The sequence below is a fragment of the Amblyomma mixtum genome, chromosome 6 (genome assembly GCF_055824585.1).
Source record: "Amblyomma mixtum isolate Tamu chromosome 6, ASM5582458v1, whole genome shotgun sequence".
In the NCBI taxonomy this organism is placed as follows: domain Eukaryota; kingdom Metazoa; phylum Arthropoda; class Arachnida; order Ixodida; family Ixodidae; genus Amblyomma; species Amblyomma mixtum.
Window position 1 is genome coordinate 109,121,675 of NC_143017.1, and position 22,592 is coordinate 109,144,266.

The window sequence follows — 22,592 nt, forward strand, 5'->3', positions numbered from 1 at the left end:
ACAAGTTCGGCTTTAAGCGTGGCAGCGGCTGGTGTCTTCACAGCCACAGAAGTACCGGCGGGACCGGCATCCACCTTGCGAGGCAGCACAGGCAGCTGTGATGCCGCCTGCGCTTGTTGTTCGGGTGCTTCCTCGTGTTTATGCTCGTGTTGTTGGTAGCCGTGGTGGTGGCGGTGGTGAGGACAGCAGCGGTGTGCATTCATTGGGTTCTGTTGTGGGGGACAGAACGAATCAAAGAAACTAATTAGATGAACTTGAAGAGCAGGCATTCGAAAAAGTTTTCAATAGTCTCTCGAAAGGAAGTGCCAAGATAAAAAAGAAACGGCGAGAACAAAGCTCTGTTTCTAATAAATGTTAGCCAGTTTTTAGCTCTGTGTAGCCCGTAATAGACCACGCTCTGACGCAGCGCTAAGCTAGAAAAAAGGACGTCTAAAGTTGAGAAACCCACATATCTGAGAAGCCGTGCTTATACGCTTCGGTCACGGGTGAAAAAGGGTTAAAATACTGCTCCACAGATTACTGCCTCGAGCCCCCATCAAGGTGACAAGTCGTCTGTTTTAACATTTAAACACATATTTGAATGAGCTGCTTCACATCGTGAACAAGCGTTTTTTTTTTCTTTTTGACTTTTAATGGAGCCCGCATTCTCAGAATGGTGAAAACAAAAGAAGCTGGCAATTCTGACACTTTGTTTGGCTTTTTTTTTCTTTTTCGCATGCATGCGATGCAGCATAACGGTGATGGAGAGAGCCCGTTTAGCAACAGCGGGAGCCATGAAGAACCTGCTGTGGCGAGGAGCAGAAACCTGTGCTCTGCCGCAGGTGCGTTTCCCGATTGCATTGCATGCTAGCTGCTGCTACCCGTCGGCCGTGGTCAGTAGTGACGAAAAGAACGCGTCTGTTTGAAGGCTGCGCTCACCCCACACCAAAATACTATGATGTATGGGCCTTTTTGTTCACCGACAACCCATTAGTCAGTGCTTAGTCCAGACCATGGAGACAATCAGCGAATTGTACAGTCGGGGACAAAAGTCTCCGGACCACGTGTTCCTCAACCGAAGCTTATAGCGCTACTATCAGATAGCGGCTGGAGACCGCACTTGTGGAGATGAAAGAACAAAAATTTAACTTTTACCTCCACAAGTGTGGTCTCCAGCCGCCGACTAATAGCAAAGCTATCGGCTTCGTTAGAGTGACACGTGGTCCGGAGACTTTTGTCCCCGACTGTACCTAAGCGATCCTAAATCAGGCAACATGCTTCGAGTGTTCGAAACGAATTGCCAAGAAAACAGATTTAGAGAAAAAAAATTTAATTTAACTGCTTTTGCGTTTCAAATTGATCAAGTCATTAACTAAAAGTCCTGAAATAAACATTCAGACACAGACAGTGTTTTAATGAATTACCTTGCATTAAACGTGATTTTATCGGTTATTAAGAGATCTGTACATTTTTATGATTTTTACAACTAATCGTGTAACTCTTCGTGTTACGTCCAATCTCTGTAAAGGCGTCACGGCTAAAAGTATTCGGAAATATTACATAAATAGTCATCATGTGCCACCTGTGTAAGAGTGAATATGTCGTGAAATATTGCTGCTAATTCCTTTCATTAACATGCATGTAACTGACCTGTAAATTTCCTGGATCCATAGAATAAATTGACAGTATCAGCCCCACAATATGTACACAGGTCATAGGTTGCATAATTTCTGCATTCTTAAAGCACAGTTTTGCTTTTAAATAACTCTGAAGAAAGTTCTGTGAAGGGAGGGCAAAGGCAGTACAGGCAAATTTTGCCTGTCAACCTTTCTGCTGCAGCTTACAATGGTCAACAGACAGAAACAGTGCTGGGTCGTCTTGACCGCAGCAGGTCGTGGCGATGAAGAAAAAGGCGTATACAGCTGTCTTCCATCAGTGTATTAGTTCATGCATCGACAAATGATTGCCTCGTGACTTGAAGGATTGAGATGTCCTGCAACTTTCGGTTAAAAAGGCAGCTGTGTTGCTTCATAGAAATGAAGCAGTCCAACATGAAGTTGCAGCCCAAAGACAAATCAAGTGCACTTCATTTCAGTGAAGCCTTAAAGAGAAATCCTACTGATAACAAAAGAGGACTACGTTCAACAACAAAACAAGGTGAACCCAAAGAGATTTACGAATTGCCATATCACAAAAAGAGCGCTCTAATAAGGCGAATGTCCCTAGAACTTCAACTTATCCCTGGATCTTCTGAAAGCAGGTAGTTCACACCGCACACGTACCATCAGGTGAGCTCTGAGCTGAACTACTAAAGGTGAAAATCCACCTTCCGCAAACAGGGTTCCCTGCCGCATTTTACAGAATTCAGTGGGACGACTGCCCTTCCGTCTACAGGGTGTTTCACCTAAGATTTTCTGCAATTTTTAAAAATAAGCTATTTGAATTAGATGCGCGCTTTTTCTGGCATAGCATTGTCAGTGGTGTAGTACATCATAAGGCAGCTAAGCCGTGCTAACTAGCAGGCTTGTTAACCAATATTTAATAGTTAACTTTTAAACTATTACCGTTGGGCTCCTTAATTATTGAGAGACATGTAGCCCACCGTAAGTAATGTCCATATCCGTTTTTAGAATTTCGAGAACGCGATTATCCTCGGCGGTGTGGCCCAACAAATTTTGGCTATTTCGACGAGTTAGGTTCACTGGAGAGGTTGCTTTGCCTGCAAGCTTCTCAAACCGCATGTATTTTGGCGCGATGTAGGCGAAATTTGTTGGGCCACAGCGGCGAGGATAATCGCGTTCTCGAAATTCTAAAACAGATATGGACATTACTTACGGTGGGCTGCATGCCTCTCAATAATTAAGGAGCCCAACGGTAATAGTTTAAAAGTTAACTATTAAATATTGGTTAACAAGCCTGCTAGTTAGCACGTCTTAGTTGAATTATGATGTACTGCACCACTGACAATGCTATGCCAGAAAAAGCGCGCATCTAATTCAAATAGCTTATTTTTAAAAATTGCAGAAAGTCTTAGGTGAAACACCCTGTATATCGAGGAAACCGGCACCTTTAAGCGACGCTTAAAAGAACAAAGAAACTGTGTCAGGAACAGCCGCACATCGATAAATGCGATTACAAAAAATTAACTGACCGCCGGCCGTGACCTAAAGGGGGATGAGGCAGCTATTGTGACAACAGAAAGGAATGCTTTAACAAGATGACATACAGAGTTCCGAATCATCCAGACAACGCCTACACGCTGAATAAAACTCAAGGCACATTTCGTCATATCCATGAAAAAGGATTACGATGGATGCTGAAGGCCGTACAAGTGACTTCATCTGCAGCAACCTTAATGTGAACAAGGCCTCTGTGTGGGATCCGAAAAGTGATTTTTGTCTGTTTTTGACTTGGTGAGCGACGCAATGCTCGCCTCGCTAGAATGCTTACGGTGCCCCGTCGAATGTTAAGACTACCCAAAACAGTGCTGTTTAGCCTTTCAGCGACTGGGTTCCATTACCAGTGACTGACAATTACCGCGATGTTAGCAATGATAAACTAGTCGTTAGAGGTTCTTCCACACATCACGGTGCTCACCTTTATGCAATGGGAAGAGGAAGCGAAGTTGACGAAATTAGAGCAACGTCCTACACCTGTGATGCAAAAATGCTTGCGCCTTGCAGGGAACTTCTTCTTCTTCTTCTTCTCCCCACTTTGCTTGGCCTCTTCTCCTTCTTCGAATTTAAGGGCGCTCCCCAAAACTTTGGCCAGTCATCCGACACATCGCCCAAACCTCTCGAACACTGACCGCCATATTTTTTACCGTGTGTGGCAGCGAACATATTCAACACATTCCCGAAATATAAACTGGCCGAATAATTAAGAAGTTGTTTTCGGGAAGAAACTCTAAGACATATGTGATGTCAGAAGCTCTAAAAATCTGGCTTGTCCACGTGTCAATGGAGAAAAATTTACTGATTACCTTTTAATTAGCGGATGCTAGTGGTTGGGGCCTAGGCTAAATCGCGGCCGCGGCATGGGAATACGATGCGAATGAAGAAAAAATTTGTTTTCTATATCCTTTCACTGCGAATAAATTCTTCTTTTCCACACAAACTGAAGCGTAAAGCATTATAGGTGGAGACGAAGCTCAGTGAAAGTGCAACGTGCGCTGGTGACGTGTTGCAATGCCTACGGCGCCCATTTTGAACTGACCGCGCTCCTGCACCACTGTATGCAATTTCTTTTGCTTCGCTGCCCATGAAAACGACGGCCATGTAGTCAGCGATGACTGTCCTTTGTGGACATGCCGCATTTCAGGAGAGCAACCACAATGACTCTGGCTGTTCGAACAGGGCGTTGTAGGCATTGCAACACATCACAAGCGGACGCTGCGTTTCCTTCGAACTTTCTGCGCACCTCATGCACTATATTTCTGATCTGCGCAGGAAAAAAAAAGCACCAGATTTCCTTGCACTGGACGACTTTTACGAATAACTTTTCCTCTGTTATAAAAACTGATATGGCGTAATTTTCTTTCGAGCCTGCGAACTCACTGTTGGTCATAATGACCAGACTGCGCTAATTAAACCGAGATTTTATAAATCCTAATTACTTAGTCAGGTAGTTAACATGTTTGTTCTTAAATAAATTTTTCACCTCCGCCGCGGCTAAGAAGAGTTGTTTTCTGAACAGGTTTTCTTTTTCGAACACACAATTTCCAGGAATTTTAAAAAGTGTTCGCTGAAACACCCTGTATATGCAACTAACACCCTGTATATGCAACTAACACCTTAAGATCAACAATAAAAACAAATCGTTATTTTGGGACTGAAAGAGAAATCTCCGTGCCACGCTTCTATCCAATCCTGACATTATTTTGTCGCCTTGATCTATTTCCTCATGAAGGGAGGCGTGCACGCGAGAGCAGGACAGAAAGCCGAAGACGAAGATGAAGATGAAGGAGTGCGCAGCGCTCTTCCAGGGCCCGCAAGGACGGAAGCGAGAGGACCTCACAGGGCGGTGCACAGCAGCCATGAGGACCGGCCCTCGCTCTCCTTCGGGCTTGCTGCCGCAGGTGCGTGCTGCCGCAGTCTGGCTGGGCCTCCTGCAGCTGCTTCCCCTGTCCCGAGCGGCGTCGCCCACTTCGGCGACTCACTGCATCTGCTTCGTCAAGCTGACCAGGTACGCCCTTACCTGTAAGCTGAGCGTGGTTACCTCACAGAATGGACGTGACGGCAACTAAAGCAATGATAGTGATGGCAGTAATTGTCCGCTATGCGCCTCTCTGCTCCGCAGCACCGGAATGCCCAGCCCGCGTGTGGTGTCGTCGCAGCCAGGAACTGGCGGTGGCCTGCGCTGCGTGGCAGCCGAGCCCGGCCTGCTGCGCTGCCGATGGCGTACCTCGCCTTGCGGACGGGTGCGCCGGCCGCCAGGACTGCACTGCTTCGGTAACGGTGCACTGCGCCCACAGCGGACAAGACTCCATTACATCAGGTTCCCCTGTAGCAAAAAGTCTTAGGCACCATTGATTTAATGCGCGGAGTTTTTCCAAGCGCACTTTCTCTGATTTTAAGGCGAAAGCCTTTAATGGCTTATGCTCGCGGTGCCCGTTCGTGCTCTGGAATCGTGCCAACTTTGGCCTCTCCTAAGCGCAGCGGCACAACCTTCTTAGCAACCGGCGCGCCGGTGGGGGGCGTAGCTGTGCATAGCAACCATGACGTCACACCATAGCGGTAGAACGAGAGCGCGCTCGTCGGCGGTGGCAGCTGCACCGCCGCTCCAGTGATGCCAACCCTAGGGATTTATCCCTAGATCTAGGGGTTTTTTCTGTGCTTCAGGGATCTAGCGTCTTTTTGTGAAATCTAGGGATTTTGAGAAGCCGTAGAATTGCTACTCTAAGTGGCTTAATGGCAGGTGTAGCTGATTATTTTGCGCTTGGAAGAGAAAAAAACTATGAAAAATGCTATTTACTACTCCTTTATTTTTAGTATTCTGCCGAGCCGAGAGAGGGTGGAAGCAGTTCTGCAACGCGAAATTATCGACTGCTGCACAGGGAGGAAAACGAAACCATGTGAATTTCAAACTGTTTAACGTGCGTGCCATCTCTGGCGCTTCGAGTGACTGCTCCTCTACAAAAGACGAAGTTGAATTTTGACTTGTTGTGCCTGGATCAACGCGCTACGTTTACGCTCACCGCTTACCTTTACCAAAAAGTGCCACAATTGTTCGCATTCTCCATGTATGCTGGACCACTTGATTTAAACGTGCTGTTCAACCAAAAAACACATTCAAAGTTGTATGGAATCACTTTCTGATTTTGTATTTACCAATCTTACGTCTGTATCATTGCTGTGTAACTATAACAAGATTACATTGTTGGTTATGTCAGTTTCTCGGGACGTCAATTCTTAGTAGCTCCAAAACTATTTGACGGTCTTTGATTGCGACTATGATTAATAAATAACTGTGCGGTGAGATACGCCATTTCACCGCTTCTGAATGCTCTCTATGAGGCCAGAAGAGGTCTTTCATTAATTCAAACATTTTCGTCTTTCTGTGTGCCTCTTAAAACAATCCTAAAAACAACCCTTAATGGTGTCTGAATAAAATACTTTCATATGTTGACGGGGCTTAGCAGAAATTGCCAGCTCTTTCAACTTGGTATCAACTGCATTTATTTTTCAAAGGGCTGCATAGGTTCTTTGCGCGTAAAGATAAGCCGGCTGAAGGAGCAGCTCAAAAGCCAATTCCCCGCCGCGGTGGCTCAGTGGTTACGGCGCTCGGCTGCTGACACGAAAGACGTGGGTTCGATCCCGGCCGCGGCGGCTGAATTTCGATGAAGGTGAAATTCTAGAGGCCCGTGTGCTGTGCGATGTCAGTGCACGTTAAAGAACCCCAGGTGGTCGAAATTTCCGGAGCCCTTCACTACGGCGTCTCTCATAGCCTGAGTTGCTTTGGGACGTTAAACCCCAACAAACCAAACAAACCAAAAGCCGATTCGGTGAAACGGGAGTCGTCTGCTCGTGAGCGTCGTTACTCACTGCCTTTCTCTCCAGTGACCACACGTCTCTGTAAAAGCTGACGCCATCTGTGGGCCCTCTACGTAAGGTAAATCTACAAAAAAAGAAAAAAAATGGTACAATTGTGGCTAACACGCTTTTATTTATGTCTGAAAAAATGTATAACTAATGGACGAAACAGTGAACTGCGGTGAGACTTTATTGAAGCTCAAATGGTCGCATTAACAATTAAACCATTATAGGCTAGGGATTTTTGTTCAATCTAGAGATTTTTGGGGGTTCAATCTAGGGATAAAACGTTGACCTGAGTTGGCATCACTGCGCCGCTCCTTAGCCAGACGTCTCGTTGCAGTCGAGTTAGTGAGACGCACGGCTCCGAAGCGGCCCAGTGATTCCGCGCCAAGCGGTTCGGGGAAGCGGCAGTGGGTTGACCACAAGGCTTTAGCCAAGCACACTTTAGAATTTCCAAAGTATTTCCGGTAATTTCTTACCTTAGTCATTGTTCATTCTTTGTAACATGCACTTTCATGGTTTAGTACGTTATGAGTCTGGCCTAGAGGGTGAATCATGTTTTTTACATAAAGCGCCCAGGAAGGCATGGACGAGTGGAGACTATAGAGAAGCGCTTCTTCCAAAAAAAGTTTATTCAAAATATCTTTCAAAGTCGAAATGCATGAGAACATCAAAGAGGAAAAATAACACTAAAAAAGGCATACAAGACAGAACCACAAAACCAAAGATCACACTCTCACATGGTTAGAGCATAGATAGCGAGCCATTGTTTTTGTGAAAGAGCAGACGGCACACTTTTCGTTCGCTGCCTGCAGGTCCTATCTATCTTCAACGCCAATGGTATATATCTCGTGCGATCTGCGCAGGGTGGCTGTCAGTAACCACAGATCTCCAGAAATCTGCAGCACAGGGGTTGCGGCCTACGATGTCACCGTCGCGGCAGTTAATCGCAGGGGCTTTACGCATTTGACATGCATTGCTGGCATGTTCGCACTGACGGTCATTTAAATACCGTCCAATCTGACTAACATAGAGGGACCTCCCGATAGAGGTATGGGGAATGTGCGGAGGGTATTGTCTACAAAAGCTAGTAAGGAACGTTTCATCTCCACCTTGAGAGTATGACGCGATACCATTAATGGGTTGATACCCCGTATGAGGAATTAGTCAATACCTGGATTACATTCATAGATTGCTGGCCGTCCTCATACCTCTCCTGGCGCAGTAGTTCAGCGGCGGTTAAGCCATGTGCCACTGTCAAGCTGCCATTGACGCCTCACAATGCCACCGGTCAATGACCCAAATGTTTGGAAAGCATTTTTGTTTTGGAGTTAGCGTTTACCGGCTTTAAATTAGCAATGTGCTGATGTTTTAAAGGGACACTGAGGAGAAATTGAAGTTGGCTTGTATCGACAGAATACCAGCTCCTGATTACAAAAACGCCACTCATACTGACAACAAAGCTCTTGTAACGTAGAAAAGAGCAAGAACCAAACTACAGGTATCGCCGCCACAGGCCAAACTCGCAAGTACAAGCGTGATGAGATCATAGAACAAAACAGTGTTGCTAGAACGAATGGTTCTAGCAACACCAGGAACCGAGAGACCATGCATCACTGAGGCGCAGCCAATGCATGCGCAAATCTCCTTGACGTCGCCAGATGGCGCCACGTGCCCGGCTGCTACGCGCGCTCCTGAAGCATCGGGACAAATCAGCGCCTGTTTTCCGGCGGTAGGCGGGCTCCCGGTATTCCGCTAGCGGTAACAAGGTACACGGTATGCTAAAGGTGTCTATTTGCGAGAACTTCGCTGACGACTTCGAGAACGAGATCCATCGTAACGCTGGCAAAACGCCAGTGCAAACTTAATCGAAGCGACTGTAGCGACGGCCCCAATAGCCGATAGATGCCTTCAACGTGCGGCCGGCGGTAGCTTTCTTTTCGGCTGCTGCTAGGCCGCACTGCTGGCAACCAGAAATCACGGAGTCTGCGTTACGTCATGTGAACGTCATGTTTCACGTCTCTTAGTCCTCTGTCGTCATAGACGAATCCCAAGTTTGAATCAGAGCGGCGGGAAAAACTTCTTCAACTTCTAATCCAAATTTCTTAGAAATAAATGCATCTTTCGCTGCCGGCCAAGTGGCAACAAAGCCATGACATGCCGAACTATCGGATTTTACTATAAAAAAAATATTAATAGTGCTCTCCTCAGTGTCCCTTTAAGCAGCTACAATATTCCATTGATTTTTGGTAATTCTCACTGAAGAGTAAACGATATTTGTATAACATGAACGGCGACTGTAGAACTCTCGCAATATAAGTATAAGTTATTACAAAACGCAAATATACAATTTAGAAACCCTTGTATTCATTTATCAAAGTATGTCAACCACAGCTAATGATTCTTGTGACCTGTAAGCTTCGAACAAAGCACCGAGAAGCGAACGCAGGGTAGAATATGTATAAAGACGTGCGTGCATGTCTCATTCGTCAGTGCCTTAATCAGTGCTCCGCAAATAGCGAACCAGAATGAAAAATGGGTCAAAGCTATAACTCTACACGTACCCCCTGACATCCACAGAAGATACGGCGAGGTCGACATAACTTAACCGTCGCAAAATGCATTGATTTCAAGGGTAGAATCAAGATGCAACTTGCGGCAATTGCAAGAGCATCGGGGACGAGTATCTAAATGCATTGCCGCGAGCGCCAGTCTGGTTGTGCGCAGCCGGTGTGAGCTCTTACGTCGTTATGGCTAGTGCGGTCGGGAGGATCCGTTGGATTTTAAGGGGACAGTTCGCTATTCACGTGTACTCTTAGAAAAGCGACGCTTTCACAGCTTCGTGGTCTGCTGCGCCCACATATGGCCTGCGGAGCTTCTGTGCAGTTTTTCCACGTCAGAACCCGCGGGAACCGAAACCTAAATCCTTGGAGAAAACGGTCATGAGATAAACTCTTTAAATTATACGGAGGAAATCTTCAGTTTTCCAGTTTTCGGCGCTCCTAAGACCCTGCGCACCGTTACCATCAGTGCACGCTGAAGGCAGTTTCATTCTTTGCGTGCGCGTCAGGTGTGCACAGCAGAAGCAGTGCCGGCGGAGCAGCAGTGGAGGAGGACCCTTGGCGTGTGCTGGACGCTTCGCAGCGCTACCTGGCCTGCGTGTTCGGAACCTGTGGCTCAGCGTGCGCCTTCTGCGCCCGCGTGCAGCCGGGCTCGGGGATCGGTGAGCCCGTCCTCGCACTTGGGCGCACTCAAGATACCTATGCTTTCGACGCACCCTTGCTGGCACAATGGACGCACGTGCTGAGCTGTTACCTTTGGACGTCGCATTTGCCGTGCATTTGTGGATGTTTTCTTGCCTTTTGAACGGTGGTGTCCGCTCCGGTAAGGCTTTTGTTACGAGGCTACATTGCGCCCTGTAAACCTGCTGCTTAGAAGAAATTATTTGCGTTTCGCATTGAATCCAGCCGAATTTAGTGACACGGTAGAAGTAACTTGGGTACAGTGTTTAGTATTGCATTTTTAGCTTGCAAGCTGAGATGATTTCTTCTACCTGGCAGTTCTCTCAACTCTAAGAAATTGCTGCTTTTCTCAAAAGCACACGACTAAGGCGTCGCATATTAATTGTAGACTATGTTGTCTCATGAAGGCCGGAGTTCAGCGAGAGAGCTACCACCGTAGCTCAGTTGGTAGAGCACCACGCAAACGTGACATGCGTAGGTCGTGAATTCTAATCCCACCGGCGGCACGTCGTTGCTTATTCTTCTACTTTGTTCTCAATTATCCCGTATCTAAACGAATTCCCAAATTAATTTCAACTAACGAAAAGCTGTAGCAGAAATGGTATAAAAAGTAACACTCGCCTAACATTAACATTCAAAGACTGTTGGTTTCTTTCTAAACCGTTTGGTATAGTCCTCTTAAGACTGTGTCTGAACCGGCCAATTTCGAAAACCTTTATTTCATTTACCACGACATACATACGTTTTAACCCAGAGTTTATGAGATAGCAGTCTTAGTCACTTATGCACCATGAATCCCCACCCAACACGACACAACACAAAAGCATCTGCCCCAAGTGACGCCACCAAATCTTTTTTATTCAGTGTGCTTCTGATACGGGATTTCTTCATCGCCTGAATATGGTAATCGGTTTCCAATCTCTCCCAATAGCTAATAAATCTGATATAAAAAACTTGGGAGAGATCCCCGGATTTTCCCGCCATTTTTCTTACGTCTCTTTCTTCTTTCTTGCTTCTTTCAATTTCTTTTATTCGTTTTATTACACTTTTCCTCATTTTTTTGTTATGGTTAATAATGATGTTAGCCTCCTCCGCAAGCGGAAGAAAAGACGGGCATTCTTCGCTAACCGAGGCCAATAACTGATTCTAACCGGATTTTCCCGCCACTTTTTCTTGCTTCTCATCTCTGCCCTTTGTCCTCTATCTTGCTCTTTCTGCCTTTTCTTCTACTGGCAGGTTGTGATGATGTCACCATGTCACGCTACCTCTTTCTACCAATCATTGATTTAACTTCCACTTCCAATGCTAGGCAAATTGCTCGCATTCTGGTGGTCCCATTGCCACCTGCCCCGGTGGGCAGGTTGTGATGATGTCATGATCTCTCGTGACCTCTCGCGACCTCTCTCGACCAATCAGCACATTTCGTGATACACGTTGCCATTTTTGCGGAATGCGGAATCTAATCCTACTGCGTTAACGATCATTACTTCTGCCACACCGCTATTTCTGTGACGCTTGAATGTAGCCCCTTCCCCTGACAACGGAGGAATCGCTTGTGCCTCGACATTTTGAGTCCTCTGCAGCCTTGCGAGCCTGCTATGCAACTTCGATTGGACCTGCCAATCAATGCGGGCTTATGTCGGAGCGGTAGTGTCATTACTTGCACTTTCCGCTCCGCACGCAGGCGTGTCTCTGCGAGCCGTGGAGTACTCTCCCTTCCTGGTGGGCTTCGAATGGCGACGCTTACTCGCCGTTCCGTCGCTCGCCTCGAAGCTCCGAAGGCACCCCGCGCGCAAATACCGCCTCGGAGTCACCACCTGTTGGACGCGGGTAACTAAGGCAGCCACGGAGGCAGGCGCTGATAAGTCTGCGCAGTTGGGTTACTCTTCATTCTAAACACAAACGTTTTGCCATCACAGTCACTATTAGCCAAGCTTGGTCCACTGCTGTGCAACAGCCTTTTTCCGATTATCTCTACTTTTCCTGCACGTGTTTCATAGCCTTATCACTCCGCCCAGTTCTTTGCTGCCCCCAACTAGGGGCTTTCCTTCCCCTAACGTTTATATATCTCTGTATAGACGGAGGTCGCCTGATCTACGCATTATTATAGGCGCTACCCCTACTACACGTCTACTGATAATCTCACCTAAAATATAAACTGTGCACCTTTGCCTAACCCTTGCTTTCCTCTTTGTACTATAGTAATGCCCAGACTCATCTCTGTCATTTAATTTTCCTTGGTAGAGAGAAAGCCAGAAGACGCTTCTCGACAGCACAAAACCAAGTGAACAAGGGTTGAGGTTGGATCCTCAGTATACTTGGCCAACGTTTCAGCAAGGGGACTTTTCTTCCTCTGAGAAAGGCGGCCATCATTGGCGAGAGTTAAATTGACCCTTCGCTCCGAGGTGGTAGCCCTGGTGAGGAGGAGGAGCGTGTGATGTTGGAAGTGCGGTGGGATTGGGTAAGAAGCTTAACAACCGGTTGTACAGGCATGATGGGTGCTAAAGATTAATGAAAACAGTTTGCCTGAAAAACTGGGGTAAATAAATACTCCAGCGTAGCAGAGCGAAATCATGAGGGTGGAGAGATGGCGAACTCGTATTAACTGAGCGGCTGTGTGTCCAGGCACGAGTAGCTGCGACATGTGGCATGGTAGGTATTGGTCGGGTTGACCTAGAAAAATGGATAGAGCAATTGACCAGCATGACTACGTTTTGTACAGTAAACTTGAGTGATGCTGGTGTGATTGCACCGTGTCGGTAACACAGCAGTGAAAATATGAAGGGCGGAACGGTCTCGTGCTTTACGGTACGAGCGCCAACAACGCTACTTACGCGCTTGTTCGCATTGAAACGCGCCTACAGAAAATAGTATTGCTGAATTTATTTTTTGCTGAAAATGCGCATCACTAACCACTTAAAAAATGTCCTTTGCAAAAACCGGTGTTTTTAACCGACTCGCCTCATAGTGCGTCTAACAAATTGCAGCTGAAATCTAGAAGGCTTTATTTCATTACCTCGCATAGTCACCTACCCTAACATAACGACAGTATAAGTGCAGCGTAAAGCACCTATCAGCGTTGAGACATCTCAAATGTTCTTGATCTGCGGTGTGGTGATGCGTGATCGAGACGAAAACACCACCAGAACAGTGCGGCGCGAGGATTACGTGACTGCGTGAGGACTTGAGCCACTCGTTCGTGTGCACCGTTGTCGAAAGGGCGGGCTTCTTTAGTTGAGAAGTGTTGCAATGAGGCGCCCTCTGCGCTGCTTGATCCCAGGGGGAGGAGCCGTGCACGCTTCAGTGCGCCCCCGAGGAGCCCGTGACGCTGGTCGGACCCGAGGGCTCGTTCAGCGTCCCGGCCGATCTGTACAGCGGCAGCGTGCAGCTGCGGGTGCGAAGCCAGGGCCAACAGCGCATGGGAGCCGCCGTCTTCAGGGCCGTCTTTCACAGGAAGCAAGTCGGTGCGTGAGCGTCCAGCCGCTACGAGCTGCGACTGCCGTGAGACAAAGGCCGCCATGAAGTTCTGAGTGACTGCATAGACTGCCGGTTTTGGCCATGTATACGGTAGTTATCGGGAACTCCATAGAGACCTATCTCGCTCAATCCTAGCTAAAACAGCCTGCGTGATGAGATCCAACGTTTGGCTGTGCATTCGAGCTCATTTGACACGCACATCCTGATCTTCTTCAGGATCTCACGGATTGTTCTCCCCAATCTGCTAAACCTGAGACAGTCGGTAGATGCGGAGTGGAACCACAACGTTACCTGGTTTCATTTGGTTAGGTGTGCAGTCAGCTTTTGTCTTTGGACAAAGGCTGGACGTAGCGGAAGAAGATACCCTGACGTCGTGAAAACAACCAACTAGAGCATCCATTAGTGGCAAAAACGCGTACTATTTTTAGATTACAATTGAAATGCAGCCCTGAAACAGCTTGAAATGTTATAACTCCTTAGCTTCGCATTCGAAAACAACTGAGAAGCAACAGTACATTTGGACACACTTTTTTCTATTGTCATCAGTTGGATCGCCTTACGGTAAAGCTAACAACGAACCAGATGACAATGAACTGTCCCGGCATGAGCTTTAAGCTTATTCCGCGTGCTTTCTCTTTTTCGCTTAAAGTATATGCTTAAAAGAAACCGGCAGGAGGCACCCCTGGCACTTTGTGCTCTCAACCAATGCAGAGCCGAGCCCTCCCTGCGACGTCACCGTGCGAACGCTGGGCTGGTCGGTTGTGCGACTCAACTGGAAGGTCTGGCCACATTCGAGACACGACGGCTTCCAGGTGCTCCTTCTGGCTTTACCTTCGGGATGTCCCTCTAGGAAGCAGTGCAGCTTGGTCTTAACTTCATGTCGTCAGGGGTTCCTTGAAAAGCACATAATGTTCTTGAAGACTAAGTGAAGGAAATGTAGTTCGGAAATCCTGTCCGACGCTTCGCTAGGTAAACATCGTACTGAAAACATCAACGCTAAGCCTTTTCCAGATACACATCACCGAATAGTCCAGTTCATCGTTAAATTGCGTTTTTCACCGTCAAACTGTGTCGATATTCTAAACAGCCGATCTGAAATGGCCGCCGAGCCGCTGCCAGCTTTTTCCTATCTGTAGTCCTTGACGGTGAACGATTTCCCCAATAGTACGTATACTTGAAACTCTTCCACTGTGTCTATCGAGCATGCATGGCTCCCGAGATTAGATTACCAAATGCTTCTAGCTGAGCAACGATATCAGTGGTTCATTCCCGCATCGAACCGACGTTTCCGGAAGAAGCCTCGTCTTCGCCGGCAGCCAAGTTCTCTAGAAGATTAGTTCGCGCTGCACGGAGTCCACTTGCTGAAAATGTTAGCAACGATAGGATGCAGATACACTTTTTATACACGTTGTTATTCCGTTGGTACAAATAAAATTCTTGTTCATCAGTATTTCTCTCTAGCCTTTGTTTTCGCGTCTGCTCGTCCGGAGTAGAAGGTTTGTCCATACGAAACGTGGTTTTCGCACACCTGAAATGGCTGCTCATGCTGTAATCATAGAAAACACACTTGTTAATTAACTTTGATTTCTAAGCTGTCACGACAGGCGAGTTTTTTCGTTCTGGCTGCGGCGCTCGGCCTAAATGATAGGCTGCAAGACAGCAGTGTCTCATGCTGTACCCTTGCTTTCACCGTTCATTGAAACAACAGGTCACGTGGTGCCGCACCGACAGCGCGCTCCCGCGCACCTGCTCCACGCTGTACCTGCCGCGCAACGTGTCCTCCGTAGTCCTGATGGGACTCGTGCCCTTCCTCAGGTGAGGCAGGGGTCGTGCGCTGCGCGCAACGTTGCGAATGTGTCGAAGAACGTTGAGCAATTATAAGCTGCAGTACCAAATAAGGAAAAACCGGCTCTCCTTTCAAGCCACTTGTTCGGCCACTTATTTTATGCCGACTAATAGAACCAGCGTTCACCACCGTAGACACACTAACCTGGCGCCGTTCATAAACGCAAGAGCCAGACTTAGAGCCCACGCTAGGACCTCACGGGAGGCAGACTTCCGTTGTACATTTATCGATTACTACTAAGGTGTCAAAACCAGCAGCAGAGGTCATATATGCGGCCAGACCACAGCCAAAGCAAGATCGGCAGCGAAACACGTTGCAGACACTAAGTATGTGCCAGTGATGTCCCATTTGGGGAATTTCCGCTCTTTTGGGGAAATTTAGGAGGAGTTTTAGGAATCCATATTTTCTCGTATTTGCAAATAGCTTGCTTTTCTAAGCTGCTGCAGGTTTTTTTTGTTGTTTAAATAAGGAAGTTTTCAGTTACCACATAGAACATCGCTGCGATGTGCTCGTAACGGCTTAGAATATGTTGAGCAGTCTGATAACAAAGCTATATTCCTGTTAGGATCTCCGGACCGGTGCAGTACGATTATTTCCCGATAATTCTGTCCCAATCGTGTCGTCCACCGCGTTGGCAAACAGATTACGATTATAGCCGGGATGCTGCCTCACTTGAGCCAATGGCGTAAGCTGGAAAGAATCAGAATGAAATATAACTAGAACAGAGGAGTTCTTTATTGCGCAGGTTGCTCCAAGCAGAGCATTTTGCGCTCGAAACCTGTGCGATACCACAACTCAAAGGTCTTTGATGGCATCAAGATGTGCTTGACTTATGTTTGCCACTTGCAGGTACACGTACAAGTTGCGCACTTACCGAGGCGACCCCAACGGCTCGGACGTGCTCTTCAGCCTGCCTTCCTTGGCCTCCCGCAGAAATCGGCTCAGCTTTGGTGAGATAATGTGCAGCACTCATTTTTCTCTCAGCACTATGCAAGAATTTCACATCTCGGTCAACTCGGCAGCTGGTGATGTTTGCTGTACAGGCTGGTAACATTATACAACTTTTGTAGTTGCTCGGAATACTGGTTCTCTCTTTGAGGTCGCTCGAAAAACCAAATCCTCCTTATTTAACGGGGTTCTTCAACAATACTGCTGTTTTCAAAGCAACCATTCGTAGAAAGTCCATGGTAGAGAGAGGGTGTGGTAGATGGTCCTTGGCGGTCACAAAATGAACAAGGGAGGGGAAAACCTCAGGTTGCTAGAGCCAACGTTTCGACAAGGGGACTTGTCTTCGTCTGAAGACAAGTCCTCTCTTGACAAGTCCTCAGGTTGGCTCTAGCAACCTGAGGTTTTCCCCTCCCTTGTTCATTTTGTGATCGCCAAGGACCATCTACCGCACCCTCTCTCTACCATGGACTTCAGTCAACGGAAGATGACGGAACAAGGTAAGCCTCTCCCCCTTCTTTCATGGGGATGTAAGAAAGAAGAAAGAGCATTCATTCGTAGAAAGAGCATTCAATGAATGAATGAATGAATGAATGAATGAATGAATGAATGAATGAATGAATGAATGAATGAATGAATGAATGAATGAATGAATGAATGAATGAATGCTTCGTTCAAGCGTTCAACCAGGGACATTTCGGACCAAAAGTTGCGAAGCATGCAGCCATAAAAAACCTCGCCCAAGAAAAGATCGGGTACGGTTTGCAATAATCGGTTACGAGTTTTCTCGGTTGCTTTATAGGTTCCCTGGCATTTTACGAGTGAATCTGCACGAGAGTTGCTTTCCTTCTCAGCCAGACGATGCCAAACAATTGCGCAAAAAAGATCAGGGGCCGCATCTTGTATCATTTCCTTTTTGTTTCATTGCACGTGACGTCAGTCGCGAAAAAAAATCAAAACCTAGGAGGGCGAAAGATGCACGGGCCGTCTGGTCCAGTGGCTAACCACCTTACTGCCACCGCATCGCCAGGCACCGCTAATTCGTCGCGCGACCAAAGCGAACTCTTTTCCGAGATGTGAGTCAGCTCGTAAGACGAGTCAAAAGCGTCGTCGTGCTCCGTACGTCATTCATCAGCGCCGGTGCGCCAGTAAAGCATGGGCGTAAGGCGAGTTTATGCAAATGGCATTATGGGCGAGCTTCTGCTACTACTGTCGGGCATCTCCCACGGACTACGTCACTAGGAGACAGCGACCAACGCAAAGGACGAAATGAAACAAACAAATTTAAGCGTTACAAAATACGACCCCATAGCTTTCTCCACACTAGAGTTCTTGGTGGTTTGCCGCGCATGCCTCAAATCCTCCTTAGTCGACAGCCATTTTGTACAACCATTCCATTTGTATGTTTGTTGTAGGTAGAATATGAGAGAAGTTTGTTTCACCGTATTTCACTGGTGATCTTCTGACGCACTCAAAGTACAGGTGACCGTTTGTGTCTTTTAGTTTGGGCCAACAACAACTTGTTCAGATAGCCAACTCAAGAAGGCCCTTGTCCCCTCAACCGCAGAGCTGTTCCTGTACACGGAGATGCTGGTGGTCTTCCTGCTGGCCGGAGCACTCACCCTGGTGGCGCTGCTCACCATCGGTTTTATTCTGGTAAGTTGCCCTCTACATAACATTAATTAGCCTCCATTCGCATATTGCTGAGCATATTATGCTTTGTCTCGGTGAAATAGGCCAGTGATGCAAAAGCTGCAGCTGGAGTCAAGAGAATCGGAAGCCCTTCTTATCGAACGCCATGTCATCATGCTTCCAAGTCCATTGATGCGAGCCGATCAGGAACGGTTCTTACAACAGGGAATCCACCTTCTGATGTGCTGACACCCGTTATGGCTTCCATAACGTTGCCGCGTTTCATGGGGACCGAGCACGCAACTGTAAACGCCTACTTCTCCCGTCGCTCGGATTTATATAGGACCATAAATAAAGGCGCACAGTCGCCATCCGGATGCAAGAAAGAATACTGCCTGTAGTGCCCCGAAACAGGATGGTAATGCGGTGTTACTGTGGCTTCTTATTTTCTTCATGTCGCCTGGTCGAAATGAGGGACTCGTTCCACATATTAAAACAGGTCTCTCTTGGTGATCAAACCCACCACAACTAAGGGTAGGGCACATAAAGGACATAACGGCACCACTTACGAGCAAAGCACCCTGGCACCTACTTTGCCAGGAAAATAGTTTCAGCGTGTCCATAAAAGCGACACGGTGCGCTTCTCCATGTAGATGCAATTAGCACGCCCTGCATATTTAGGATGCGGCGTTAACGTCTTCTGCTTAGAAGTTGTGGTGGCCCTGCTGTATGTATGGGCTGGTGAGAAACCTTACAAATCTTTGCTTCAAACAAAAGCGGTTGTGTTTTATGGGAAGGGCCAAAAAGAACGCCAGTCGTATGGTTACAGTTGTGAAACGTTATAATAAACTGTGTGCCCTAATGAAAGTATCGGACTGACGCAACCACTGCGGTGGCACAATCTTTCATGTAAGGAAAACTGACCCTATTAATACCCGCGGCATCCTCTTTAGTCTTACCCCCTAGTGCCATAACGTGGTTGTTTAGTTTGCTTTAGCCGAACAACACAGACATTTTGTTACATACCTTTACTGTACGACTTATTTGGTAACATCAATGAAACTGTATAGATCAGCAATGACACAGAGTACCTTGAATTAAGGGTGATCTACAAATCCGCCGCTCATAGTTTTCATCCTAGGTTCCTCTGGGCAACAGAAAAAAAAGGTGTTATTCTGTTTTAGTTAATTCAAAGTAATTTTTGAACAGCGGAATTGTGATTGAGTAAAAACCATTTGTCCAGCTGTGTGCCGAATCATGTGGCTATGCCTTCCTTAGAAAGAAAAAGCGACACACACACAGGGAAGCGCGCATGCACGCGCTCACAATGGTCTTGGCAGCCCAACTTTTGTCGGAAACCTGGCACAAAGTGCAAGAGCCGCCGCGGTGGCTCAGTGGTTATGGTGCTCGGCTGCTGACCCGAAAGACGCGGGTTCGATCCCGACCGCGGCGGCTGGAATTTCTTTGGAGACGAAATTCTAGAGGCCCGTGTACTGTGCGATGTCAGTGCACGTTAAATAACCCCAGGTGGTCGAAATTTCCGGAGCCCTTCACTACGGCGTCTCTCATAGCCTGAGTCGCTTTGGGACGTTAAACCCCATAAAATAAACCAAACAAGGTGCAAGAAACACGAGCCAATGGCCCGTGTGGTGTGGCGCAGATACGCGCCTTGGGCCTGGCGAACTTCCTCGACGTGGAGCCCGACGAGCTGGCTGCCGAAGCGGTCGCCGTGCGAGAGAACCAGGGCCAGGGCGATCACCGGCGCCACGGCCCCGCCCGGAGACGCCGCTTGGCAGCGGCAGCACTGCGCCGCATCGGTTCCCGGGGCGACAACTGACCGCAGACCCGACGCCATATGGGCCCCCTGCGGCGATGACTTGCCCCTTCAACTTTATTATCGTTTTTGCACAGATATTTATTATTTTTTTACGCGTCTGAGTGCCTAGGTCATCGAAGCCCTCAAACCCCGGTCGGTCGACCTGACAGACAGTAAAATACCGATGTTCACTTACCTACGGCTACAACTGCTGCTGGGATAATTTGTACATGTCGAACATTTGAATTCCGGAGCTTTAAATGTCATTCGGTTGCTCGCCAGAATTGCACTTTATATAAATCAGTAAGTGCAGGCAACTGAAAACCGCTAGGGAATGTGCAGAGCGCAAATTAACGAACAATCGAGATGTGCCAGTTTAGGGAAAAAATAAACGGTACTGTATTGGTCTTGCTTACGTGTCATGCAGGCTGCAGCAAAAGCGCAATTACATTTCGCGGAAAGTAGTTGCTCGAGTGCATAGAAAATTCGAAGTACTAGCGAATGAAGAACCGCGATAGTCAGCGTTGCTCCATTTCCGTGTAAACCCACGCCTGGCTTCTGTTTCAATTCTTCGTTCTTGGTCGCGGCAGGCGCATTATTTGGTGCGAAACTCGTCCTTCCAGATGCACTAGGATCAATTTTCGCAACTTTTTTTCTAAGTTTCTCCCTCTTACAACGCATCAAACTTTTTTGTTACAACAGACTGAATGGCTCATAAAGTATGCTCACAGCTATTTTAAGCTAGAAAAATAGTCTATACCCTAGTCATGCTGTTTAAATGTTATTAATTTGGAAGCATTTCTAGGCTATGTCGGCTGGGTCCTGTCACCAAAACGTGTCAGCAAAACGTGTCCGCAGCAATTGTGACGTTCTCGTAAGAGGTAGCATCAAACGAGTGGTCGTAATCGAAAGAGGATGTGAGGATGCTGTGCAAAAAAAAAAAAATGATAGGATGATTAGTTAGAACCAAAAATGCCGAAAGAACGCCGAAATAGCGTGGAAGTCGATTTAGTGAGTGGACGGGAAAACAGCCGTAGACAAAATGCTTCATTGACAGATTAACTAATCAGCAAAAACCATTGGACGGTTGAAAAGGCTGGACGGGGATATAGTAAGATGACGGGAAAGCAACCTCAGCGCCAAATTTGAAAAACTAAAATTGTTGATTGAGACGAAAGGTATAATCAGAGTGAATAAATCTCTAATTAAGGCATAATATAATTCATTAAATTAACAAAAACAAACAGAAAATTACAAAAAGGGGCAAAGAGAGGCGACGAGTGCCGAGGAGGCGTCAGTGCTTGCTTATTCTCGCAATGCGGGTCGCAAAATATTCCAAATATTCCTGGGCATAATTCTAGGGCGAATGTCGATATACATAAAAGCTACAGCCTACATTCTGTTCGCGCAAAGGACAACTTCCAATACACCTATGTTTCACGCATCACCAATATTTCGCTTGTCGTCACTGAAAATTTTACTGTGTCCAAATAATTCGGGCCGACCTCTTGCAAGACAACCGTCGCTCCACTCAAGAATTTGGCATTCAGGTTGGAAAGCTGCGTGGGTTTCTATGCATGTGGAGGAGAAGACTTGAACAGGTGGCAATAGACACCTCTGGAACGGCCAAAATTGAGAAACGGAAACTTGGGAGCAAATATGCTCTTGACTTTGTCAGATCTTAAAACTACATGCATGAAATTGGCTTTTTAAGAAAGGAAATGACACAGGCCAACACAGCTAGCTATTGCAAGAAAAATTATAGGTGTAACGTTAAGAGACCAGAAGGCAGAGTGGGTGAGGGAATAAAAGCGGGTTAATGACATCCTTGTCGAAATCAAGGGGAAGAAATGGGCTTGGGCAGAGCATATGATGCGAAGGCAGGATAACCAGTGGTCGTTAAGGGCAACGGAGTGGATTCCAAGAGAAGGCAATCGGGGCAGGGGGCGGCAGGAAGTTAGGTGGGCGGTTATCAAGAAGTTGGCGGGGATACGGTGGCCGCAGCTAACAAAGAAAGGCGATAATTGGTGAAACTTGGGAAAGGCCTTTGCCCTGCTGTGGGCGTAGTCAAGCAGCTGATAATGATCAATTGTTTCACATCGCGGTTGACACCCAAAAGCGCGCCGTAAGGGAAGGGATAAAGGAGGAAGTGAGATAAGAAAGGAAGAAGTGCCGTAGTGGAGGTCCCCGGAATAATTTCGACCTCCTGGAGATCTTTAACGTGCACAGACATCGCACAGCACACGGGCCGCCTTTGCGACGTCAGTGCATGTTAAAAATCGCCAGGTGGTGTTGTAGCCAAATTGGTTACGCAGTGTGGTGGATCTGGTTGTGATGTCTTACAAGAAATGCAGTAGTTCAGTGTATCTGGCTTCTCATTCTCTGCGTCGTTTCCGGAGTCCACCAGCATTATGGCAGCCGCTCTAAAGGCGAACAAAAACCAGTAGTGTTTCCCCACTTTCAAAGCTTAAGAGACGACGAGCAATCAAGGCGAGCCATTACACAGGGAGCGACGAGAAACCGGATTGAACAAACAAAAGAAACGTCTCACCGCGAACCCTTCAGCCGTAGCATGTGTGTGGTAACAATAAAAAGGAAGAAGAACCAGGGTTTCTCCTCAA

At 47.2% G+C, this 22,592-nt stretch overlaps 1 protein-coding gene across 1 annotated transcript; it reads left to right on the plus strand.

Moving 5' to 3' along the window:
* Positions 1-777: 777 nt before the first annotated feature.
* On the plus strand, positions 778-20,232 carry LOC149339993 (uncharacterized; the record flags this gene model as incomplete). The annotated part of the gene is made up of 11 exons (XM_089551039.1): positions 778-821; positions 4,888-5,163; positions 5,278-5,429; positions 10,084-10,236; positions 11,940-12,085; positions 13,536-13,719; positions 14,444-14,544; positions 15,441-15,547; positions 16,428-16,528; positions 18,091-18,179; positions 19,816-20,232. Coding segments are annotated over 11 exons (1,530 nt in total), but the record flags the coding sequence as incomplete, so codon positions are not given.
* Between the last annotated feature and the right edge of the window lie 2,360 nt (positions 20,233-22,592).